The following is a 13,247-nucleotide window of genomic DNA, read 5'->3' as shown; positions in this document are numbered from 1 at the left end:
TGAGTGCCATGCAGTAGCTTATTAAGTGACATCGTTAACATCTGTCTGGGATAGTTTGCACTGGGAGGTCTAAGGGACTAAATGTTGTCTAATAAAAGCTCATCTCTTCATTGAGATAAGTGTTTACACCCTGTAAGTATAAGAAAGCAGTGTAGCTACTTGGATACTGGAAAGACCAAACAATTGCTTCCCTGCTTTCTGAGCTCCTGAGAGGGCTTCTCCATCAAACAGCCATGTTTAAAGTAGTTGTTGGAGCTCTGCAGCTGTCCAGTCTCTCGAGCGTTCTGATACCTGGAGGCTTATCTTCTAAATTCAATTCTGAGCATTGTAGCTGTTCCTGGAACAGAAGTGTCTGCACCTTGGTGTCCAACAAAGCTTAGCTGTCCCCTTGTGACAGGCTCGCTACCGTTTTTTCCTGAAGGCAGCACCGCAGCTGCCGGGCTCGGTAGCTGCCGTGGCCGATCGTGTCAGGCTGGCGGGGAGGGAGGTCTTGCAGGCTGGGGCGCTTCTGCAGTTCTTGCGCCGCGTCGGGAGCCCCTGCCGGGCACGGGCGGCCCACGGGCTGTAAGGCCGCCGTTCCCCGCGGCGGCAGCGCGGGCAGGCCTTGCGCGCCAGCCCTGCCGTCACCGGCCGCTGCCCCGGCGAAGCGACGATACGCGACAGCGTTTAAAAGGCCGTTTCCCGCCGGGGAGCGCAGGGCGGCAGCGAGACGCGCCCGGCGGAGGGAAGGGCCCTTCGCCCCGGCCCTGGGGAACCGGGGCCGCTGGGAGCTGCGGGCAGAGCCCGAGGCAGAGGCGGGCGTGAGAGGCGGGGAGCGGCGCCGGGCCCATGGCGGCGGCGCGCAGGCCGCGCGCCCGCGCGGTGGCGAGCGGGCCGCGGGGCCGAGCCTCCCGCCGCCCCGGCGCTGCGGGCGCGCTGCGAGGCGCCCCGGCCCCGCCCCCCCGTGCCTCCGCCAGCACCTGTGGGGCGGGAGCGGCGATGGGCGGCGGGTGACACTGTGCTCTGCCCGCAGATGGCCGGGTGCGTGTCCAGGGTGGAGCTGTCGGTGTCTTGCCGGAGCCTCCTCGACAGGGACCTGGGCTCCAGGTCGGATCCCCCTCTGCGTCTTGCTGCAGGAGGTGGGTGGAGGCCTATGGGTTGAGGTAAGGCGGATGTCGGCCCCGCTTTGCCCTCGGGTGCCAACACGCTGGGTTTTTGCCCTTTCCGTCCCACCGGCTTTCCCAGCAGGTGTGTGATACATCAAATCCAGGCTTGCATTCAGCAAGCAGTGTCCATGCTCATAAACTCTAGGGTTTGACGTTTATTGGCGTTGTTGCTTACACGTTTGCTCAGAGCTGTGTTGAGATGTTTGTTTGCCTCCCTGGTGTGATACGGCCTGTCCACTTCCCTGTACCCCAGAGCACGCGCTCCAGCATATAGCGCTTCACCAGCCTCTTTTCCCTTAACTCCCAGAATGTTCCCTGTGGTGCCCTTTGCTGCCCAGTGCAACTCCCTTTCCCGGCAAGTTGTGGCTCGGCTGGGTGGCAGTGGCTGGGTTCATGGGTGAGCTGGGGGCAGGGGCTGTGGGTGAGAAGCTGAGTGCGAGGGCAGCCCCTCTTGCTCACCACCAGTGGCTTTGCTTCTGTGTTTGCACAGCTAGATCGCACAGAGAGGATCCAGAACTGCCAAAACCTGGATTTCTGCAAGAACCTCGTTGTGGACTGCTACTTTGAGAAAGTGCAGAAGCTGAAATTCGGAGTGTATGATACTGATAACAAGTGCTTTGATTTAAGTGACGATGACTACCTGGGAGGGATCGAGTTCACCCTGGGACAGGTATGCATAGAGGCATGTTAAGTGATGTACAAAGTCGTAGCAAGTGTTGGGATTATTATGATAAATGGGGTGAAAGGTTGCTTTATCAAATCCTTTAACACATTCAAATTTGAAAACATCGAATAGGTTAGCTTGCGTTAGTTACAGAAATAATTGTGTCAGTCACAAAGTGAAGGTTAATGGTGTCCATGGTTTGCAATTAGTTTTTTAAGTTAGGAAGCACTTGTAAAACTGAAAGTAGTACAGGAGTAAGGAAGGCATGGTGTGCAGGGAGCCCTGATGGAGTTTCCTTTCCGCGAAGCGATCATCAGACATTAAATTTAGGGAAATAAAGCTATACAAGATTCTGTATTCATTTCCTCGGGAAGAGTTTGTATAGCTAGGTATGAGAGGAAAAGTGGGGTTCATGTTACTAAAGAAAGACTTGATAGTAGGTTTCTGTTGTTTATTAGCGTTTTTTGGCTACTTATAATGAAAATGCCTATTGCGTCTTGTTTGGGGGTAGCAAAACCAAGAGGGTAAAGTTAAGTTTGGAGACACAGTAGTGGGTACTGTTTTGTAGATAGTGAGAAGAGATAATTTTCAGCTATTAGGGAGCACAGACTCTGATGGCAGTTGCTGTTGGAAATGTATTTAAATATTTTTAAATCTTTTAAGAAAGTTTGAAAATTTTGCTCCTGAGTAGTTCTTTATTCTTATTTATATATTACCTATCTTTTAATCTTAGGTTGTTTCCAGCTCTGTGTTCACTTGGCCGCTGGAATTGAAGCAGGGGAAGCCAGCTGGAAAGGGGACTGTTACGCTAAATAAGGTTTTTGTGTGGAAAAAATGGTTTCTCATTTTTCATATGTTGTCCGGGACCAAGTAACGTTTCTGGTTTTCTGTCAGTGTATCTTCAGATGCTATATTTCTACAAGAAAAGTTAGGTGTTTGTAACCACAGTTTTTTTCATGAACAATGAACTCTGTGGGGTTTCTTGTTTAACTCCTCTCCACCCCCCCACCCCCAATTTCTGTGGTACAGATTTCAGCAGAGGAGATCAAAGATACCAGGGTTGTGCACTTGGAAATGGAAGGCCAAAACTTGGACAAAAAGGTACTAATCTTTTTTTTAAAAAAAACTCTATTGCATGCTTCTGCAATATTTACAGTTAGTACCTTTTGGCCAGGAATATCTCTGTTATTTGCAGATGTTTAACTAAGCTAGGTAATCCATGTATGAAGAAGGGCTCTCTGTGTTTCATTGCTTACAATGGAGTAAACTGGAGACATAATTTCATGTTGAAAACCACAATGTCAAATCAGAAACTCAACTGCCATGTTTAGGTTTTAGGAGATTATTTTGGCTTTGGAATATTCTGTATATTAATACAGTTCATTTATATATTTTCCTCCAATGAATATTGCAGCTGTGAACTGAGCTTTCTGTAATGTTACTAAGGAAGAAAAGGTGAATGTTTAGGTATGCTGCTTTGACGTTATTTTAAGCCAAAGACCAATCCAGGGCTTTAATGACACCACTGCTCAGTCAGCAAAATGATGTGATTTGTAGTGACCAAAATGGTCTGAGGAGGCGGTCTTGGAATCAGAGGTAATAAACTCTGATGACTTAGAAAGTGCAGCAGTTTAAAAGAGAAAAGTAAAATAGAGGAAAACAAATGCACAGTTTGTTTGACTTCGTTGTTTGAAGTATTTATTGTATACTGATTAACCAGCTCTTCTCTCATCTGAGTAAAATATAGGTAGCTGATTACTTCTGTTGGGTTTTTGTTTGCAGGATTTCTTAGGTAAATCAGATCCATTTTTGGAGTTTTACAAGCAGAGTGATGCTGGAATGTGGCAGCTGGTATACAGATCAGAGGTAGTATTTCTATGCTGATGTCTTTCTTGAGTAGATCAGACGGCTTATTCCTTAAAAAAGCGGGAGTCCTGCTCCTGCTCACACTTTGTACCGGTTTTGCAGTAGAAGTTGTCTTGTGTCCTAAAAAATGGATTCTGCTCACCATCCTGGCAGCAGATTGTTTATTTGCTGCCTGGTGACTGGATTACACTGGCTCGGTGAAGAGTGGCCATGCAACAAGTGAGAACAGGGCAGGAGTCTTCTTTCTCCCTTTCAGTGGTGATGAGCTGTTAGATTGGCTTGGCTTGGCTCTAAAATCTAAACTTTACCCTGAACTTAAAAGCTTTTATTTCTTACAGAGCTTTTGCTTGGCTGTCTATGCATGTCAGGGTTGAACTGACTGAGGCTGTTCTTAGATAGCTGTACAGAACCCTTGTGTTATGTTTCTTAGTGTCTTGCACACTGCATCCCTTGCATGATGTTGTGCTTGTATGTGTAATTTTTTTAAGGTGATTAAGAACAACTTAAATACATGCTGGAGGAAATTCAGTGTTCCCTTGCAGATGTTCTGTGGCGGAGATTTTAATAAACCTATCAAGGTACAGCCTTCAGAAATTCTCTTTGTTGTTACAAGTAATTCAGTCTCTGTTGCTGTTAAACCTATGAGTTATCAGGTTGTCTGGTCACATTTAAATTTTTAGATTGCCTTTCTAGAATAGTAGTGTGGCAGATAAATGATTATATGTCTATTGAAGTCTGTATTAAAACATTATGAACTGTCAAATTGAGAAGTCAGGAAATGCAGAAGTGACATACTTTCTAATGATTAGTCATAAGAAGAGTAATAATTGGTTTGGTGTTTGTTTTTCTTTTTTTCACTATTCTGGCCAGGGTTTCAGATTGGCTTTTGGTGGTGGTTGGGGTTTTTTTTTCCTTTGTTTGTTTTTTTTTTTTGTTTGTTTGGTGGGGTTTTTTTGTGTGGTTTGTGTTTTTTTGGTTGGGGTTTTTTTGTTTGTGTTTTTGTTGTTCTGTTTTTTTTTTTTTTTAATTATGGCTTTCTAGCACTGTTTCTAAATTATCAGAGAAGTTAATCTATGTTGTACGAGCTTGAGTGCCTTAGGATACTGACAAAGAGAGGACATTAATGCATCTGTCAGTTTCATCCATTCATGAGACTGGCGGGCTTGTCCCAAGTCTTTTCCAATCTATTAATGTTTTTGAGTCAGAACTGTGATTCCTTGTGGTCCTGCATGCAGTGACTAATTCTCTCTGGACCTGGCTTAATGGAAGTGGTAGCAGAACAATTACATCTTTTAATAAGTTTATAGAAAAAAAAAACTGATAGCAAATTAATTTCTGTTCTAAGAAATGCATTGATAATGTAAACACATTTAAATGTATAGATAGTTCTATGTGATTATAGCCTCTTTCTGCCTATCCAACTCCTAAACGCCTTCCATTTGCAGAATTTTCCTGCCTCATCCTGTCTGTGAAGAAATCTCATGCTGGAAGTTTGATCTGAAAGGTTTAGCAAAAAGCATGCGTGCTAATGTGATTTTGTGCAGCATGATGGGTTTGAAAACTACTGAGATTATTAACCTCAGTAATACTAAATTTATAAATACAATATAAAAATAGTAAAAAAAAAAAGTAAAAGTAAACCTATAAATAGGTGTTCAGGTCTACTGCACTTGTTGATGCATAGCAGTGTTGTAAGTAGTGTTTGTGAGCTTTTCTTGTTGGGGAATTAACAGTCTCAGGTCAGAAAGAAGTCCTCTTGGTCCAAGTGAGCAGCAGACCTCGAAAAAAGAAGGCAAAAAGATGCATATTATTATTTGTCAAAACTGACATGAGATGGCATGTTTTACGCATTCTGTTATATGAGGCTGCATTTGCTATAGTCCAAAAAAGATTAGTGTGGTAGTGGTTGGTGGATTTTTTTGGGGGAGGGGGGGGAAGGATTTTTTCCCTCTTTGGTTTGTTTTGGGGGGTTGGTTTGTTTTTCAGAAGCTTTCTGTCCTTTGGAATTAGTTTTGTAATGGACTGCTTCTAAAAAAAGATAGATTTTTGCTCTTAGTTTGTTTCAGCCAAAATTCTCGATGCATATGCAAATAATCTATTAAATTTCACAACACAGCTGTGAAAAAAGGATTATACTGTTCTTGTATTTAAGAAGTTAGGGAAGTCAGAAAGGGGAATCCAGGCTCACAGGAGGAGTTTCACTAGCAGCACTAAAGATTATAATATTACTCTGGTGTTTCATTTTTCATATGGCATTTGCTGCTTTGAACCTCTGGTTTGAGGCTTCCAAAAATTTACATAGGAACAATTACATGAAATAACAGTCTTCAGTGAAGGGAGAACTTGTACTGCAGCACAGTAGAAACAGCCATTTTGATGCATCCCCTAAATATCAGTTTTGCCAGCTATGTGTGAGGATTCTGTACCGAATATATGTGTGAACATCAATCTTTGGTTCAAATTAATGATGCTACTAACAATGGTAATTCTTTATTCATTGTGATGCAGAGTGATGTTCTCCTTGTTATGTGTTAAGAGCAGCTTTGATTTGTGACACAGCCTAATCTTCTTGATAGTTTCATTAACAGTAGGGGCAAATGAAAGTAGCATATCTCCACCATAGTTATCTAAATGGAAATAGCAAATGTGAAATTTGTGGGTGTTGGTACTGAGACTAAAGCTGCCAGTCCAAGTGCTTGATGGCATATATGTAAAGGCACATCCATTTTCTGTGAGGAAGCTCCTCCTGTAGATGAAAGGGGCATTTTACCTGCTGACTGTATTTGAAGGCTTATAGTGTATATTGGATAGTTCATTTACGAAGGATTAATTAATCATTAAATAACTATATACAGTGTCCAGCAGTATTGCTAAGATTTTGTTTGGAGCAGCACCACTCTTTGGGCTGTGTACAGTGATTCTCGGCCAGTTTTAGAAAACCTTTGCAAAAAGAGGTTTGTTTTAAGGCATATCCTGCTGTGAACTAGTAACTAAACTGGTCCTAAATACAGTTTTATTGGAGTGGCTGAGAGGGGGAATGGGAGCAAGTGGGGTGGGGAGGAGGTGCATGGAGGCAGCAGCTGCTGAATTCTCTGCAGCTCTCAGGTGTATTGTGCAAAGCAGACCCTGCACCAGGAGGTTGCACCCTGGGTTCAGCATGATAGCCTCCTTCGTTTTCCTCCCTCACACAATCCAGGTGCTTCTGAGTGATGTTGAAATGTCGGAATTGTTGAGAGAGGTGGGGTGGAGTTCAGGCGGGAAGGTGAGAGTTGCTTCATGTTGGAGCATGCAGAAGAGATGAATGGAAAGGTAGTGGCTTGGGATGGATAGAGGGAGAAGTGGGGCACAGAATCTAAGGTGATCTTGTTTTCCCGTTAAGAGACTGAAGGATGACGTGGTGCTTCCCATTTAGGTGCTGGATTAGGCCATAATCCACCGGACTTTTGTACAGGTTTCCCACTGATACCTATGGAATATTCCTGATGAATCAAAGTAGTCCTAAAAGAACACTGTCTCAAATTCAGGTATCTGGCTATTGAATTAGACATCCTTACTCAGGTGTTACCCATGGGTTCATCTTGTCCCTTTGTCCTGAGGAAAAAGCTGTCACTGTGGTTTATACTGGATTAACATCAGTTTATTGATTGCTAAAGGCAGATCATGGGAAAAGAGAGCCTTTGAATCTGTGTAGAATGTGAATTTCAGCAGGGGAGAAAGCAGCTGTTTACAACTGTTTCTTGGTTGACTGCTTCTGGAATTGTGTTCTACAGTTGTGTGTATCTTGCATGTTATAAATGCCCTGTATAGTTGATTTTGTGGGGATCTATTGATAATATAAGCCTTATTGTGTTTGCTCTAAGGCATAGCTGTTAGCATATTTTGTATTTTTAAATGCATTGCTCTCTTGCATTATCTGTTTCTGAAGCTTTCATGCTGATTTAAACGTGACTGGTTATTAATTGTCTCTAATCTGATTGGTATAAGATGCAGAAAAAGACTTAGTGCTCTGTGGAAATTGCCATTACTTTGTAAAGCGATGATATTGCTGGGCAGAAGAAAAGAGTATGTTCAAAAAGTGCTTAGATAAGAAATTTTTAATTGCTTCTTCCCATTACCCCAGCTGCATATCTTGTCATGAATGACCTTGCATTTATACATCTAGGCTGTGAAGTGTTGGGTTTTTTTTGGTTTTGTTTATATTTAAACTGTGGAAGGCTTTTAATTATAACTTTCACTGTGCGTGCTTATGGGTATGCAGTGGGTGAGCAATTCAACTTCTTCCTTTTTGAGCAGTTCGCTCAGAGTGTCTCTTACTATCAGGTTTCAGTTAGTGATATGGATGACACCACTGGTTCAGATGTGATAGGGGAGTTCACTAGCATCGCTGCAAAGCTGTCAGAAATGGGAGATCATGTGGTGAGCAGCTGCCATTCTCCCTAATGCAGTACACTTTGCCCATTGCTTGCTCTCTTCCCTTTCAGGTACGGTGTGCAGATTATGACAGTGATGGGCCACATGACTCAATAGGCAGTTTTGAAACTAACCTGACTCAGCTAAACAAAGCCAGTGATGCCTCTCCGATGAGCTTTCTCAATCCCCCACTAACTCAGTCCATAAGTCAGTCTTTCAGAAATCCTTTTTAATATGGACCTCAGAGATACATTTTCAGTTGTTGCCTCCAAAAGTGAATTTTTCTGTGTGTATCTTTGTATTACTAAGCTAACATCTGGGAAAAATAAAACCTGGTGTGGGAATTACTTGCCTCGGTACTGTTACTATTCCTTTTCCTAAAGACATCCTTGAGCCCATTTTCTGCTGGCCACCAGCCACTTTGGCCAGCAGTTCAGCTTGCTTTTGCCTCTGCCGAGTCAAGTGGAAATAAAAGGGCTTGTTCATGTTTTAACGGATGAGCCCAGAGGTAGGGCTTGTCTCAGGTAACATTTGTGCTTGAGCTGGTCACCCTTTCTTGGTTGCCTTTCTAGCTGACAGAGAGAAGCAGCTCTTCCAGGGGCACTCTTCTTCTTACCTTGTCTTGGGCATCCAGTTTAGACTAAGTTGAATCACTTGCTGGTCATGCCAGTTTCTCTCTTGTCTGCACCTGAACTCTCATTGTGGAAGTGTCTCATCAGAATTCACAGATGAATTCCCACACAGCAGATAGCCTAGGACTGCTTCCAGTTGCCTGCCAGCTTGACTTCTGTGGTTGTAATCCTGAAGTTTGTGGAAGATTCTTGGCTCTTTCCCTAGCTTACATGAAATCAGAACTAATTGAAGTGAAACACTGCCATTGGGAGCCTGTGAATTTAGGCTATCCCACGCTGAGGTTTTGCCTCGTCTTCAGTTTGAGTGCATTCCTTTCCCTTAACGGAAAAAGAACCTGATTATGTTAAGAGGAATGATCTTATTTGTGATCAACTTTTTTTTCCCTCTGATAAAATTGACACTGTTTCATAATTGCGTATAGAGTAACAGTTACGTTGCTGAGGAGAATGATTTTCTGAGGCCTTTCCTTGTGTTCTGCCCAGTGCTAGTAGCAAAAGCATAGTGTTTAACTTGTCAGATAGCAGCCAAAGTAGTTGCAGACCTTTTTAATACTAAGTTTCAGAATTCTGCTCAGTATTTGTGTAACTGTGAGATGTGTGACACACTTCTGTTTCAGTAATATGCCCTGTCGTAAATGCAGATATTTGGGAATGTGCTTCTTGCATTCTTGCTTTCTGTAGGTGGAATTTGAATGCATTAATCCTGAGAAAAACAGAAAGAAAAAGAGCTACAAAAACTCTGACATTATTAGGATAAAATCTTGCAAGGTAGGAAGATTTTTGTTGATTTTTTTTCTTTCTCTTTTATTTTCTGATTGTAATGAAATCTGTTCTTGTGGGGAGGAGGTGTAACACTCTGTTCCTCTGGATTGAGGCACAATATTAGTTTCTTGACTACATCATGGGAGGCTACCAGATTAACTTTACAGTGGGTTGTTTCCCCACTGTACCTCTTGGTGTGACAGGTGGCAGGAGCAATGAAGTTGTGATTAGTACTTTTATTTGCAGTGATGAAGACTGCAAAACCCAAATGAGGTTATATTTTTACTTTTTGTGATCAAGTAGCAACCTCAGTGGAACTAGGGTTTCCTTAAATTTCTTCTGAGAAATCAGTTCAGTCTATCAGTGGAAAAGATTAGTATTTATTAAACATGCATGTACCCCAGTGGGAAAAGGTACACAGATTTATCTGCCTGCTGCTGTGTAGGACTGCCTGTGTGCCTGGGAGAAGGGGAGCTCTGTGGGCCTTGTCTAACCCTCCATTTCTGGGTGTGGTTAGTTCTTCTCATTTGCTTATGGTGATGCATCAGTGACTTGCTGTCATTGTGGCTGGTTAGGTGGGCGTGGACTTCACTGGCTCCAACTGAGATCCCAAGTCACCAGATTCTCTTCACTACATCAGCCCAGATGGGATAATGAGTACCTGAATGCCATCTGGAGTGTGGGAAGTGTAGTCCAAGATTATGACATGTATGTAATGATCTTAACTGATCTAGCCACTGTGTCAAAAATGTGTCACAGCAGGTGTCAGTGATCAGGGTTGATAGCTTGTTTCTGACTTGTAGTGTCTGAGTGACTGAAGTGCTGCCTTTCCTTGGGAAATGCCTGCAGGAGGTGCTACTGCTTTCTCCTGCTTCTGTCACTGCCAGGGAGCGCAGTGGCAGCCCTTTGTAATTTTTTGCAATATATGCAAATAATTGGCATATTTGCTTGGTTTGTCTCCCTCCAGGTCTGCCCTTTTATGGCCTTGGGTTACTCTGTAATGCTGCTTTAGCTGGTCACTAATCCCTTGTTACTGACAGTGCATTTCAAACGTGAATGCCCTGTTTGATTCAGTGGGAACGTGTTTGTCTGTTCTGTCCTTTAGCCAGGCTGTGGTTGGGTTGGCTTTTCTTTTGCTACTTTGAAATTTCCTAGGAGTCCTGTGGGGTGCTGCACTGAAAGACGTGCTGAAACTGTCAAGCCAAAGCCTGAAACCTTTGGGTGACTGGCCACGGGGAGCTAGATGGTGCGTGCATTCTGTATGGCAGGAATTGAACCTTGGTCCGCAACTGCTTTCTGGGAATAAAACAGAGTAGTGAGTTATGAAAAATTGCTTTCTTATTTCTTGTTGTCCTTTCTCTTCAGGGACAAGCTGTTTCCTGCATTTGGGTTTGGAGCTCAGATTCCTTCTAGCTGGCAGGTAGGGCCTTTGCAACGTTGGGCAGTTGCTCTGTCTGTCTGCATTCCGTAACTGTTTGTAATGTCCCCTTTCCTAGGTATCTCATGAGTTCGCTTTGAACTTCAACCCCAGCAACCCTTGTTGTCAGGGTGAGGACACCTCTTTATTAATACTTCACTGTGAGATGGACAGATGTTTGAAGTGTTGTATTTCTTTCATAACTGGTGAAAACTATATGCAGCGCCAAGATATGCAGAAAACTGGATTTACTCTCACCTGGATACGGACAAAAATGGATGTGTGTTGATGCAGATTTCTGTGCGGTCTTTATACGCTCCAGTGAAGGGGTCTGGGTTTTAATTTGATTGTTAGTCTGTGCTGGAATTTTTGTTGCTGCAACTTGGTTGCTTCTGGTATGTTATAGGTGGCAGTGGATTCAGGTCAGCAATGTGCCTGTGCTAGTCATGTTTCTAGAGTGACCATCTGCTAAGGCTGTTGGAGACCATTGTTACTTCATCAGCAGTGTGTCTATGTACAAATGTAATCTTTTAAAGGCTTGTCCTTAAAGCTTATTTTCTTTATAGCCATCTCCTTTAGTGGAGATTGTTTCAGACTGGATTGGGTTTGCATGGCAACATTTTGGTGGGGTGCAGGCTACAGGGGTGGCTTCCTTGAGAAGCTGTTAGAAGCTTCCCCTATGTCAGATGGAGCCAATGCCAGCCAGCTCCAAAACAGACCCACTGCTGGCCCAGGCTGAGCCCATCAGCGATGGTGGTAGCACTTTGGAGATAATGCATTTAAGGAGGAGGGGAAAGAAACCCACAGCTGTGCAACAGCAATTCCAGCTGGAGAGAGGAGTGGGAATATGAGAGGAGCAGCCCTGCAGACACCAGTGTCGGTGCAGGAGGGAAGGAGATGCTCCAGGTGCCAGAGCAGAGGTTCCCTGGCAGCCAGTGGTGAAGCCCATGGTGAGGCAGGCTGTCGCCCAAAGCCTATGGAGGCCCATGGTGGAGCAGATACCCTCCTGCAGTCTATGGAGGATCCCACACCATAGCAGGTGGATGCCTGAAGGAGGCTGTGACCCTGTGGGAAGCCCAACGCTGGAGCAGGCTCCTGTCAGGACCTGTGGACAGAGGAGCCCATGCTGGAGCAGGTTTGCTGGCAGGACTTCTGACTGCAATGTGGGGCTCATGCTGGAGCAGTTTGTGAAGAACTGCAGCCCATGGGAAGGACTCATTTTGGACAAGTTTGTGGAGGGCTGTCTCCTGTGGGAGGGACCCCACACAGGGCAAGAGTGTGAGGAGTCCTCTCCCTGCAGGAAAAGGAGTGGCAGGGACAATGTGTGATGAACTGATCACAACCCCCATTCCCCATCCACCTGCACTGCTGTGGGGGGAAGTAGTAGAGGAATTGGGAGTAAAGCCTGGGAAGAAGGGAGGGGTGGAGGAAGGTCTTTTATGATTTAGGTTTTATGTCTCAGTATCCTACTCTAGTAATAAATCAAACTAATTTTTCCCAGGTCAAGTCTGTTTTGCCTGTGATGATAATTGCTGAGTCATCTCTCTGTCCTTACCTCAACCCATGAGCGTTTCATTATATTTTCTCTCCCCTGTCCGGATGAGGAGGGGAGTGATAGAGTGGCTTTGGTGGGTGCCTGGCATCCAGCCAGGGTCAGCCCACCACACAGCTTTTTTTAATGGCTGCTCTCTAAGCCGGATTATGACCTTTTAGGACTAAAGTACCTGGCCTCTGGCCTAAGGCCAACAAAAAATGGAATCCAAGATTCAGTGTGAAAATCCAAGCGTTCCCTCGGACAGTTCATTTTTGTCTGCCTCACTGGGATCTGTGTCTTTGCTCTTTAAATGTCCCTGTGTGGTAGTTTTGAGAGGTATTGCAGTAAAATCTGCATGGTGAACAACACAGGCAGCAGTTGTTGCAAATGAAGCTATATTGATAAAAGCCAGGAATAGGACAATTTAGATGGATCCACAGAATAATATGCATCATTTAAAATCAGACTTTTAAAAATATGTTGCTTAGTTAACCTGAGGAAAACTTCTTACCTGGGAAAAATCTTAGGGATTGCTATTTCTGTTACAGAAATGTTTGAATCCTGAATCAGGGATCATTGTCTAACTTGCATACGAGGAAAATGAAAAGTTACTGTTCCAGAGAACTTCTGACCTTGTTGTCTAGTGAGACTATAGGCAATTAAACTAGGCAAATTGGATGCAAGGTAGAAAGGGCAACATAAACATAGTGATCAGTGCCTTCACTGGATCACTTTTCCCACAACTTCCATGAGTTCTGTGATGTTAGATGCCCAAAGTGATATGAAGGATGTAGAATGGGGGAGAAATCTGCAAATC

General features: G+C 44.0%; 1 protein-coding gene across 1 annotated transcript in view; it reads left to right on the top strand.

Moving 5' to 3' along the window:
* Window positions 1-13,247, top strand: part of CPNE1 (copine 1) — a 44,135-nt gene that overhangs the window by 26,647 nt on the left and 4,241 nt on the right. The window contains 14 exon segments of the mRNA XM_080405896.1: window positions 1,013-1,093; window positions 1,095-1,142; window positions 1,636-1,815; window positions 2,543-2,617; window positions 2,839-2,910; window positions 3,592-3,675; window positions 4,164-4,253; window positions 8,157-8,255; window positions 9,399-9,563; window positions 10,055-10,081; window positions 10,085-10,127; window positions 10,130-10,187; window positions 10,845-10,899; window positions 10,976-11,027. Coding sequence (XP_080262022.1) covers window positions 1,013-1,093; window positions 1,095-1,142; window positions 1,636-1,815; window positions 2,543-2,617; window positions 2,839-2,910; window positions 3,592-3,675; window positions 4,164-4,253; window positions 8,157-8,255; window positions 9,399-9,563; window positions 10,055-10,081; window positions 10,085-10,127; window positions 10,130-10,187; window positions 10,845-10,899; window positions 10,976-11,027 — 1,129 coding nt within the window.

The sequence above is a fragment of the Falco punctatus genome (genome assembly GCF_963210335.1).
Source record: "Falco punctatus genome assembly, chromosome: 10".
Taxonomy (NCBI): Eukaryota; Metazoa; Chordata; class Aves; order Falconiformes; family Falconidae; genus Falco; species Falco punctatus.
Note: the sequence above shows the minus strand (reverse complement) of the source record. Positions and strands in the feature narration are given on the sequence as shown.